Here is a 12,742-nt window from a genome sequence, read left to right on the forward strand (position 1 = left end):
ATTTTCTTTGACTGTTGTGTCAATGTTTTCTAAGGTGTCTTCTGTCCCTGAGATTCTCTCTTCTATCTTTTAAATTCTGTTGGTGATGCTTGCAGCTATGACTCCTAACCTCTTTCCTAGGTTTTCTAACTCCAGGGTTGTCTCCCTTTGTGATTTCTTTATTGTTTCCAGTTACATTTTTAGATCCTGGATGGTTTTGTTCATTTCCTTTGCCTGTTTGTGTTTTCCTGTAGTTCTTTAAGGGATTTTTGTGTTTCTCCTTGAAGGGCTTCTAGCTGTTTACCTGTGTTCTCCAGTATTTCTTTGAGGGAGCTATTTATGTCTTTCTTAAAGTCCTCTATCATTATCATGAGAAGTGATTTTGAATCTTAGTTTTCCAGTGTGATAGTGTGTCCAGGACTTGCTATGGTGGGAGAATTGGGTTCTGATGATGCCGAGTAACCTTAGTTTGTGTTGGTTAAATTTTTAAACTCGCCTCCCACCATCTGGTTATTTCTAGTGCTATCTGCCCTAGCTAAATCTGACTGGAGCATGTCCTTCCTCTAATCCTTGTTGTGTCAGAACTACTCAGAGTCAAGCTGTCTCTGGGATCCTATAATGCTGGGATCCTGGGATCCTGGGCCCATTAGAGTGCCTGGGAGTGGAGCTTCCTCTGGGTGTTGTGGGACTGGCTGTGGAATTAGTGCCCTAGGTCTGCTCAGGACACTGGAACCTGTGCCACTGGACTGGAGGAACTCTCACATGCCTGGGTCCCGCTGGTCCCAGTTACTCCTGGTGTTGGGACAGATGTTGTGCCCTCCTCACCTCTGATCCTATGATCCTCAAGTCATAATATTCTCAACCTATCTCAAATCCTAGCTTAGGCTAATGTACTTTGAACATGCTTAGAGCATGTACATTAGCCTTTATTCAAGTGAAATCATTTAACATAAAGCCCATTTTATAAGGAACCACTGAATGGCTCCTGTCATCTATTGAGTTCTGTACTGAAAGGAGAAAAGAGCTAACATGGTAAAAGAACAGAGGATGGGACTATGCAGTAAAGTACTTCCCTGCACTGCATACAGCCATGGCTTTCATCACTATCACTTCACATAAATAAAGTTCAATCTCTCCTGCATGTCCATAATTTAGACACCACCATAAAGTTGAAAACTCAGGAGGCAAATTGAACACATCATACAGTCATGCCAAGGGGACTGGCTCTAAAAAGCAATACCCCAACTCGGATATTTACCAAAATAGAGGTGTGTGTCCCTTATACAGAACAGCACACTATTCATGTCTTTACATCTATACCTTAAATAATGTCTATTACTTATATTAATTAATAACATATAAATATTAAACAAATAGTTCTTGTACTGCATTGCTTGGGGAAACAGCAACAAGATAATAGTCTGCACACATTCTATTTGAAATGATTTTTCAGGTGTTTTAAATGTGGTCTTGTTTAAACATATGGATGCAGAGACCACAGATACGGAGGATCTAATTGCACCACCAGTCCTTCCACAGGAAGAAAGATCCAGCTTCTAATTCCAGCTTTACCATTTCCTGGCTATGTGACCTTGGAGAAATTATTTAAACTACCTTTGGGCTGTGATTCTTCATCTGTAAAATTAGACTTAAAATTTTATAGAAATTACTTACACATACAACATTGAGTACAAGGCCTGCATATTTTAGATATTAAAATAAGGGCAGTTGCAATCACTATAACAATTACAGACTTTCATATATGCCTCCAGTTTGCTATGGGTACAATTCTGAGACCTTGCTAGATGTTTTCAAACCTCTGACATCTGTACCTAACTGTATTCAGAGGGTATTAATCGTGAAGCTTAACCCTACAGCCTCTGGCTTGAATTACTTCCTTCTAAGGCCTGATCCAATCATTATACTCATAGTTTTTCCTTGTTTTACTTAAGGTAAGATCATATTAGCTTTGCATCGACATAAACTTAAATACACATCAGGCTGTTCCTTCCATCTCTATGCTATTCACTTCCTTGTTCCCGTCACCTGTATCTAGGACAGTGTCAGCACGTCAGTGTTTGACAAAATGCTTAATGAACCAAAAAGGTTGGTGTACTTTGTTGCAATAAAATAAACTTACACATTTAGAAAAGAAAAAAAAAAGCACCAGTACATTTGGTTGGAAACTATTTAGCCCCCTGACATAAGAGACAATAAAAGGCACTTTGTAAACTGAAAGCCAAGTACTTAACACAGCATTACTGATGAAAATAATGATAATTATGATGACTCTGAGGAAATGATTCTTACCCTCACTATCGCTGACATTTGGGAACAGATGATTATGGTTGTAGGGACTGTCCTAAGCACTGGACGATATCTAGTGGCATCCCTGACCTTTACCCACTAGCTGCTAATAGCCAAATACGTTGTCTGACATTGCCAAATGTCCCTGGAAGGAAAACTCCTCTGAATGCCCTAGGGCATTGCCTTTGGCTTCAAAAGACATTCAGATGGCCACACATCTTTCACATTAAGACATTAAGGCAAGAAAAGGAAGGCAAGCGTGTAGAAAAGTTTTCAATAAGCAAAAGTAACCTCAGTTAACCTGAAAATCCCATTAACCCCATTCTTTGAGTGCTCTATTCCCTAAGCTTTCTAGATAACAAAAAAAAATGTACAGTACATTCTATTTTCTAATTTGTATGCTAAGTTCAGCTCATTTTCCATCTCAACAGCTAAGCACAGAAATCCAGTTCATGGGTGAGGGACTATCAGCTTTGCTTTGGCCATCTATTTTAAGTGACAATGCTGCTACTGACCTGGAAGTTCCAATGGTTTTTTTTTTATATACCCTTGTTTTGACATTTTAACTTTGATATTGACAATGATTCCTGGTTTATCTGACTACAAGTGAAATTAGACAAAAATGAACCCAGTCTAATTAGCAGTGGTTCTACTGTATACTAAAATCCCACCATATTATTGATTTAAAAGCTTCATTCTAACCATCCTACCGATTGTATAAGTGAAAAATGACCTTAAATAAACAATATTTCTCATTTCTTCTTTCTGCAGGTTGTGATCCTGGGAAAACATTCAAGAGGTTATCACTACATGCTTGCTAACCTGGTAAGAATAAAAAAGTAGTTCAAGTGTCCCTGGGCAATATAGTCCATTTAGTCCATGTCATCTATAATCAGCTGTAAAGGAAATCCAGGAAGCACCCAACATGTTCTCTAGATGCTTTGAGAAACAAATTCAGTAAATACTCAAACTGGCCTTTGTAGCTCTGTATACTATTGTGTTGCCTTTTCAGCTACAAAGCTATCTTCTTTTCTTATTTAAAAGATAATTTGTGTCAGGTCTGCTGGAACTAGCCTGTAATCCCAGCTACTTGGGAGACCAAGGCATGGTCAGAATTCAAAATTTTCCTGTGCTGCCAAGCAACTTCAAGGTCGTCCTGGTAAACACAATAAGATCCTGTCTCAAAATAAAAATAATAAAATAAAACCCTTCCAAAACTGACTGAAGAAACAGCTCAGTAGCAGAGTACTTGCCTGGGAAGAAGCAGATATTAGCTTCAATCTCCAACAGCAAATAATAACAATGATAGTAATAGTAATCAGGCATATTCCTTCACTATTCTTAGATTCAATTTGGATGTCAGCTATTTTAATTAGGTTTGAAATGTAAACCAAGAAGACACAGGGAGATGACTCCCAATATATCCAAAGGACACTTGTGTTACAGCATTTTGATTTGTGCTCTCAGAGGCTAACAAATCTCTTCAAATCAGGTACAACAGGATATACCTTTCTACCTACACAAAACACAACCTGGATTTTTACATTCAAATACCCCATGCCTTTAAAGTCCATGATATCTGAGAAGAGAGTGTCCCATCGAGGTCACCTCATACTTCTTTTTATTCTGAAAAGACAACTTGTTTAGTGATTAACAAGATGGCTGATAAATTATTGTTCCTATGGAATGAAAGAGGGGTGTGAAATTATCATTTCACTACTAAGAATCTATTAAATTATCACAGGAGTTCAAGCTACAGTTTTGTTTCATTAGCACAACAAAATCACAATCATTATAAAGCTCTTAAACCAAAAGAATAGTAGCAATGGTAGATGATTATTATAATTGTGCTCTTAGATTTCTAAAATTAAGGGAAATATCTTGTTTTACTTACAAATGTTTCTAAATGATAAAAGAAGTGCTATTCAAGTATCTTTCTCAGAAAACATCCAAACACTACTGACTTCTGATGCAGTGTGCATCTTGAATATGCTGCTCAAAGTAGAGGAAGTCTTCCATCCAATTTGAGGATAAATGAATTGATTCTTCTAGAAAGAAAAAACCCAGTCCTCAGTTCATATATAAAAATACTAAACTTGGGTCTTGGACAACAGATAAATAAGGGATAGACTAGAGTGTGGCAGGAAATAATAGATGTTCTACCAAGGTACCTGAGACAGTTTTGTTGAGTTTTTCAGTTTCTTTCTTATCAATAGTCTGCTTTCCTTCTTTTATCTTCCTACTTCCACCCCTCTCATTTTATCTTCCCCTCAACTTTACATGTTCTAGAAGGCAGTGAGATATATAGCATAGTATTTAAAATATGGGGCTTTATGTATTTACTGGCAATGTATGAGGTAACTTTCGGTAGTGCTCACACAAGTGTTTACTTAATAAAAACTCTTGTCCTTAATAAACTAGGACATCAAAACCAGCATTTTTCAGATATTAACTCACATGGAGTGAAAACAGATTTAACAAAAGTGAAATAATATTTGATCTTCAAGTAAACAGTGTAATACAGTTTTTTCATACATCTGCAAAAAATAACTATGGTCATGCATGTTGACAGCAGATTGAAAAAGAATATTGAGTTGGAGTTTAGAATATTTTGGTCTTGCTTGAGCAACCATAGAGACCTCAGTTTCCTTATGGTGAATGCAGGGGTTGGAATAGAGGAATTCTTCCATATGTTGGGACCCTTGGAATTAGATGTTAAAACATAATTACAAAGGCAAGACATTTCTTGGGAGGGATAACTGTGAAAAACAAGAAAGACAGACAGTAGTAGGAATGGAAGGTTTCAGACCACAATATACATCTGATACCACTGAAGAAAGGCAAGAAAGAAGATAGTCAAGAAGAGCACAGGCTGTCGTGTATCTCTGAGAAAGTCTTGGTCAGAACATCTAAGAAGTCCTTTGCAAAGTCTGCAAATAACAAGCCTTTTCAGCCTCACTTTGATCTACCATTATCTGGTAGATGCCAAGGAAGAAATGCCCTAATCTCAAAAGCTAAGGTAGATTCTGATAGCACCTGAAGCTGGAGCCTGGTCAGCTCACTGGACACCTGGAGGCAAGTTCTGCCTGAAAAGATTTCAGCTCATTCTCATCAGTGATTGTCCCAGCTAGCACAAGATGACCTAAGGAGACCCTTTCTATCCTAGAATTCCAGCTAGGCCACATTATGCCTAATAATCTTTCAAATATATTTTTCTTCTGACATTGAGATCTAGATCTGTTTCCACCACCACCATCCCAAAAAAAAGCCTGCAGAGTGATGGAACAGCAAAAGACAATTGCTACCTAAAGTAGTGGTATACTTTTGCAAACACAGCAATTGGAAGATACAAGGCCATCCTAGGCTACATAGCAAGACCATGTTGGAGGAAACAGTGAGTAAGGATGTAGCTCAGTTTCATGATGTTTAGCTAACATCCACAAGGACAGGAGTGCTTGAATTTGATCAAAAGAGAAAAAGAGATAGACAGACAAAGACAGACACAGAGACACAGTGAGAAGGAACAAACCAAGAGCAAGAGAAAGCTAGAGCAAGGGACACAGACAGTGAGGAAAGAGATCACTATAATGTTCTGGAAATGAATGGTGAACTGAATCTGGAGCACACAATTCAGGATAATGAGACCTTAGAGAGATGCCTCCTACAAGAACAAGCAAAATCTGTTCCTTCTAAAAGAAAGTAATGTGTAGTATCATGTCAGTGTGAGTCATGAAAACATGAACTCATTCATTGTGCTTTGAGCTGCCACTTTTTCCTCTAGTGACCTTCTTTTCATTTGAACTGAGCCACGCAGTTTGCAGAAGTCCCTGAACTCTATATTATTAGAGCAGTAGATAGAGAAACTGCTACTCGACTGATAATAATAATGAAACAGATCATCTCTATCCTGGTCTCCACAAAATGTAAAGCACACAAAAATACTCCAAACACCTCTAGCAATGACATACACATACAGAGTAAAGCAAAACTATTTAGAAGTCATTTGGATGGTCAAAAAAGGAAGTGGAGCTAAGAAGATGCTTCCTTCCAAGATGAGCCATCTGGCCTTTCAAGATGAGCCAGCTGGGTAAAAACTGAGGATGTGTATATACTCAGGGGAACAAACTCTAGTCAGGCTTGGTGTTACAACAGCACAGAAGAACTCCTTTCTTCTACAAATGCAAATTCAAGAACACTCACCCTGCCTGAGCTTCCTATACTCTAAGTGTTCTCTTTGACTCTGAGCTCCACATATCTGTCAAAGATACCTATATGCTTTTACATAAACCTCCTTAGACACAGTCCTAAAATGAGAAGGAGGAAATTCCAGAAGTGCTTCAACAGAGGCCATCGACAGGTCAGTGTGTACACTATAAGTGAAAAACAAGCTTCAGAAAAGTCCATCTTGCTAAAAAATCTCTGAAAGAAACAAAGATTCTACTAAGGACACAAACCAGAGATGTGATGTGATCAAGCTAGAGGGGGACATTTCTGTTAAGCAAGTAAGCCTCCTACAAATTCCATATCCATATCTATATCCATATCCATGTCCATATCCATATCTATGTCCATATCTGTGTCCATATCCATGTCCATATCCATATCCATTGGTGATGTCTTTTCTTGCTAGGGGTTGTTCCAAAATTGTTTCCTCTTCTAGTAGAGTGCTGTTACTCTGTCTGCTCTGGTACCCAGCAGTAACTAGTATGTGCATGCAACCTGTCAGTTAAGCAGCATCTCTTTCCCATATGGCTGGGTCCTATAACAGTACCTTTTACATTGCACTGCAAAGTACATCATGTGTCATGATTTAATTTTTTCATATATGTTGACAATAGTAGCTCAGATATATGTAAAATCTGAAGTCACTATTAGAGATAGATGTAAAGGATGGAGGTGGTATGTCATGATGCAAACCAAGGCATTAGCCTATGAGCTAAGAGTCAAATTTAAATACTTGGAATTCATTTAACTAGACATATCTCTGTACCTATTTATTCATTTGCAAGATAGGGAAGAAAGACCAGATCACTATTTCCCAGAGTAGGTTACCTGCATGAGCTAGTGTTAAGGAGTACATGGCAAAACCTTTTTGAAGCTTATTGGTTTTGAACTTATATTAAATACATATTAGAAAAAAATAGCTACTCCATCACTTCTATGATTCCACAAACACCATTCTTTAGAACAAGGCAGAAATGGCTGTTTAAGTCTCAGAACTACAGTCAATATGAAACAGTTAGGCAAATTTTGGATCAGATATAGATTTAAATAGAAACCTGTAAAAGGTGGAATATTTAAGACTAAAATGTTAAAAACACTCCAAGGTCACTTATAGTTCTGTACTTCTTCCTCCTTAGATATCGCCCAGGTTGACTGTGAAGGAAAATGTAAACACAACAACTGGGTGAATGCTAAGCACACAGGTAGGGGAGCAAAACCAGAGGCCTACTGTTTTTAAGGCAGACTGAAGCATTAAATCAGTCCAGATGAACAAAGGCTGAGAGAACCATGAGTGCCCTTAGCCAAGTTCTAAACAAAGATAAGGATCCAAAGAACTAATCAACGTAGCCAAGCAGGTGATACAAGGCAAATTAGATCCAGGTTGAGATGGTTCAATAACAGATGTTCAGGGTACCTTAAAAATCAGACCAAATAATCCAAGCACTTGAGGTGCCCAGGGGAAGATAGAAGCCATGGCTAGGCATATTCAGTGTGGTAGTGTTTAACTACTGCCTTAGAAGACCTGACAGTTCCCCAGTGTTAGAGGCAGCTACAGATGCTGCAAGTGGAAGTTGGGTAATGTAGCTGTCAGTGGTAAAGAATGTCAAGGACAGACAATCAAGCTGAGCATTGTACAGGGGAGAAAGAGGATAAGAGTTAATGGCTCTCTGACTCCCCCATGCTGTGCTCACTATTTTCTTGGGACTTCGTTGAGCATCTTAAAACATCTATGAGTAGAGAATTCTTGACTGCGATCTCCTCAAATCTTTTTAAATATCAGGAAATGGACTCAGAAAAGAGACCCAACTTTCCCAAAGTTGAATAGACAATCTGCTTGTAAAGTGACTTGTTCTTCCTGCACATCCCACCCATGCATCTCAGCAAGACAGGTCAGCTCTGAAAAGGTCACAGAAGAGTTTGTACAAAAAGGGACTGGTGGGATGGCTCAATAAGTGGAGGCAATCTCCAGAAAACCTGACAGCCTAAGTTCCCTCCTAGGACCCACAAGGTAGAGAAAACAGACTCCTAAGGGTTGCCCTTTGACCTTCATGCATATGCAGTGATATAAAGATATGAAGCACACACAGTAGAATTATGAGAATGAAGTGACCAAAGACAATTATAAAAACATGGACAGTAAGCTGAGCTTTCGATGATAGGCATGTAATGTGAGCCCTTCAGAGATGGATGGGATAGGGTTAGGAATTCAAGGTCATCCTCAGCTTCATACAGAATTCCCTGAAGGGCCTAGATCATCACTCATAAAGTAGTTTGCAAACCTAGACTTGAAGAAATGGCCTCTGTGCTTACCAGATCTTGGAATAAACCTAAAACAGAGAAGAACTTGCTTTGTTTCAAGGGAAAGCAAATGAAATTGAGTCATGCTGCTTGGCATACCAATACCAACTAGTCCCTTCTGCTCCTTTCCCCTTCCAGGTCTTCCTGTTCTATTCTCTGCTTCCCCTTCCTTTGTTCTCCCAATTGTAATGTTCTATATAAAAATTCAAATGCTCAAAGCCACGTGTTGTGATCCCCTCAGCAGATGGCATGTGAACACAGAGGTCATTGGGTTGGAGCCTAGTTTTGTAGTCAAGGAAAGTGGGCTTGAGGCAAAAAGCTGCCACTGGTCCCAAGTGCCAGGAAATACAGTCACCTCTCCTGGGTACACAACCTTCTCGTGGCTCAGGATTCAGTTTCTTCTTAAACAGAGATAAACAATAGCAGAATACCAAGAAACAGAAGACTGGGGATTGGTCTGAAGTCTAAACCCCTATCTTGCTCTTGTGGGTCACAAGCATTAGTCAGCTTAAAGTGGACAACTTCAGAAACTCATTTCTTTTTCTCCAAAATGATTCCCCATGTCTCTCTCTCCCTTTCCCTCCTTCCCGTCCTTCCTACCTGAAATTTACAAGGAAAGATCACTACCTAGCCAGTGTTTTAATAAGATGAGTTGGTAGAATTGTATCTTCTCTTTCAGGCTTCTCAATGCTGTCTGTAAAACAGGGCTACTTAGTAGATTTATAGACAGATGTTTCATGATTTTATGGGATTACTTCTTAGATTGAAAATACCATAACTTGATAATGTGCTTAGTACCCTATACTACTGAATATCATAGCTGAACAACACAGGACACTGCAGAGCACCATCACTCTGGCAGCTACATGGCTAAGTAGGAGCAGCTCACTGCCTCTGTCCAGGATCACCATACAGGGTCTTACCACTAGGTATCATATATATCGAAACTTAAAGTATAGCTTTTAATGATGCATAATAATTTTCACATAATTCAAAAGCAACTAAAAATATTAATTTATACCATCATAAGTTGAGAACTGTCTATACTTGAACTGGGTCCCTAGGTCATCCACAAGCAAACTCTCTTATAGTTGTGAAGCAAAAAATGTTAGTAACTAAAACCAATTTATCAGCTCCTCTACCATTTTCATTATCTTCTGGCCACAGTACCATCCATCATATAGCGTCCCAATGTTTTAATGTTAGCTGTTTTTTTTTTCCTTCTCTTCCCTTCTTCCCTCCTTCACAAATCCCATGCCTCCACTTCTATTGTGTGGAACATTCAGATCTTTGAATCTTACCCATGGTCTCTTCAAAGTTCACTTTATGGTGTCCAGAAGAACCAAAAGTCTATTTACTTAATACAGCCTACCTTTTCCTGAAGAACTAGAGATTGAAAATGGTAGTACATTGTGTATGTTAAATATTACAGAGAGTTGCTACTCAACCAGTGTTTATTTTTGCTTGTTTCACTTCTGTTTTATACATTTTCTTCTTATGTCAAAAATGAAATGCTTCAGCAAATCTGTTTTGTTTAAAAGAGCTTCTTAACTACTTATAAAGATGAACCCATTTGTCCCCAAACCTTTATAGACCAATAAAAGTGCAACAAAAATAATTAAATGAAATAGTCAAAGGCAGACACATCAAATATAAGTCTAATATTTAGTATTTAACATTTTAGTTCAGTAGCCATAAGCCCAGTGAAAGAGCTACAAATATTGATAGCAATTACTCTGATTCCTCTCTCCTATCATCTGACTAGTAACACTCAACGGTCAATGAACCAGCATTAGGCCACACATCTGAGGTAGAAGAACCCTAAAAGCATACACAGTCTCTTTTTATTTTTATTTCCTTTTTTCTGTGTGGGAGTAGGGTAGTACACATATGGAGGTCAAAGGACAACGTATAGGAGTTGGTTCTTTCCTACGATCATGAGGATTCCAGGGACTGAATTCAGATCAGGCTGGGTAGCATGTGCCTTTATCTACTGTGGCAAAGCACCAGTCCCTAGGTTTTCTTTCCTATATCATTTGAATACACCAAATTGCATTCACTTCACTACAAAGAGGACAGGACACCATGTCCTTGAGAAACTTATAATCGTATTGATGAGAACAGTCCTGCCTAGCTTATAGTAACTGGCCTGGAGACAGACAAAGAATGAAAAAAGCCACAATGTACGAAATCAGTACTGCAGACAGAGAAAACATTGTAAAGGGCTGACTTCAAAGAATGCTCTAAACGGTGAGAAAGATCCATTTACATGACAAATCAGGAAAAGTTCACCTAAACAGAATACCACACGCCAAGGTTCTAAGCACCATGCTTTCCCTATGTTATCAAAATGTAATTTTATCTAGCAAGGCTTTACTAAGTCAGTTAAAATAACAATAGAAAGTAATGCATGCGGTTCAAATAAGAGAAGAACATGATCTGATTTATCCCTCAAAATTCACCACAATGAATGATGAATTTTACAATAACTAAATCATACCTCAGTAAAGCTGTTAGTTTAAAACAAAAAAGCTACAGAGGTTATTTCCTCACCAGTAGCAATTATAAAGTCACAAGTGTTTTTTTTTTGTTTTTGTTTTTTTGTTTTGTTTTGTTTTGAATCCTTACAAAGAGCTCCAAATAGACTGAAGTGTCATTAGGGTGGCGGTCAGATATGATATGGCTCACAATTCTATCCACTTAGATTTCAGAGAATATTTGGTGATTGGATTAGAGAATAAACCAGCTAGTAAACAATGCAAGTAACCCATAACCAAATGCTAATTCGTATGGTGTAATATATCCTTCTTCCCATTTCCTCCACCCCCACCACATCTGGAGGAAGGATCTGCTTTCCAGAAAAAAAAAAAGACTTGTATCTTTCATTAGGAACCTGCTACCTTAAACCACCACAATTACTTTGCATTTCTATGTTGAAGCATCACTCCAATGAACAATTCAAATAGCATGAAAGACAGAGGAGGCTTCATGCAAATGCTAAAATATATTGTTGTCCTTGGCAGTCTTCCAAATCCACAGTCTACTGCTTTTATCTCCCCTCTAGCAGGCCACTTGCCCATTTCTCACCCATGGTCTATTATCAACTCAGGAAAAGTCACCCAACTTACTTTGTGCTTCATCTCTTCTATGTACGAAATGTACCGTAAGAACAATTCTATGTGCAAGAAAACTCTGCACAATATCCTGAAAATAAATGCTCTAAAAGTAAACCTTGAATGCATTTATTTCCAGCTTTTAAGTTATCCACACTATCTGCAGGAAAATGATCTGCTTAAATGTCTGTCAATGGAGACAGCATAATACCAAAATCATTCGAAACTTTTGAAGTTGGAATCATATCAGAGACAGTTTGTGTTTGGACACTGATTGTTCAAACACCAGCTTTGTTAATGGTGGACTTAAGAGAATTCACCAAGGACTGTTTGCAGTACTTCGCATAATCTTCTTAGGCACAAAGTCATGATTCAACTTATATAGCCAAATTCAGATGTGAGCAACAGTGATAGAAAGGCGATACACAATTGATGAAATCTAGCCTAACTTACATACAAATCTAAATGAGTACCTTCAGTGCCTATGTTTCCAGTGAAGACTGCCATTGTCACAGAGGTAAATAAGCCTGATGCACAGATATTTAATACCTAGAAAAGGAGAAAACAGTTTAACTTACCCAGTGTATCAGCAGTAGGATTCCTTCCAATCTATCTCTCTCTGCTTTCCCTCATATTGTCTAATCACCTCCCTGTGCAAAGTTCACCGACACAAGCAAAGGAAAAGATACCACTGTGGCAATTAGGCAAGTAGCACTGATTTGGAAGTTTAGTGTAAACCCACAAAAGTAATTGAGTATCTAATCATGAGTTGTAATTGTTAAAATCCCCATGAAATAATAAAATGGGCTTAACAGAAATTC

At 38.3% G+C, this 12,742-nt stretch overlaps 1 protein-coding gene across 3 annotated transcripts in view; it reads left to right on the top strand.

Annotated features, from left to right (window-relative positions):
* Window positions 1-12,742, top strand: part of Gria3 (glutamate ionotropic receptor AMPA type subunit 3) — a 269,423-nt gene that overhangs the window by 157,850 nt on the left and 98,831 nt on the right. For all 3 annotated transcript variants that reach the window (XR_004113737.1, XM_031354592.1, XM_031354721.1), the window contains exon 5: window positions 3,058-3,111. Coding sequence is in view for 2 of the 3 variants with exons in the window: in XM_031354592.1 (XP_031210452.1) it covers window positions 3,058-3,111 (54 nt within the window). In the remaining variant the exon portion in view is untranslated. The remainder of the gene's footprint in view (window positions 1-3,057; window positions 3,112-12,742) is intronic.

The sequence above is a fragment of the Mastomys coucha genome, chromosome X (assembly GCF_008632895.1).
Source record: "Mastomys coucha isolate ucsf_1 chromosome X, UCSF_Mcou_1, whole genome shotgun sequence".
In the NCBI taxonomy this organism is placed as follows: Eukaryota; Metazoa; Chordata; class Mammalia; order Rodentia; family Muridae; genus Mastomys; species Mastomys coucha.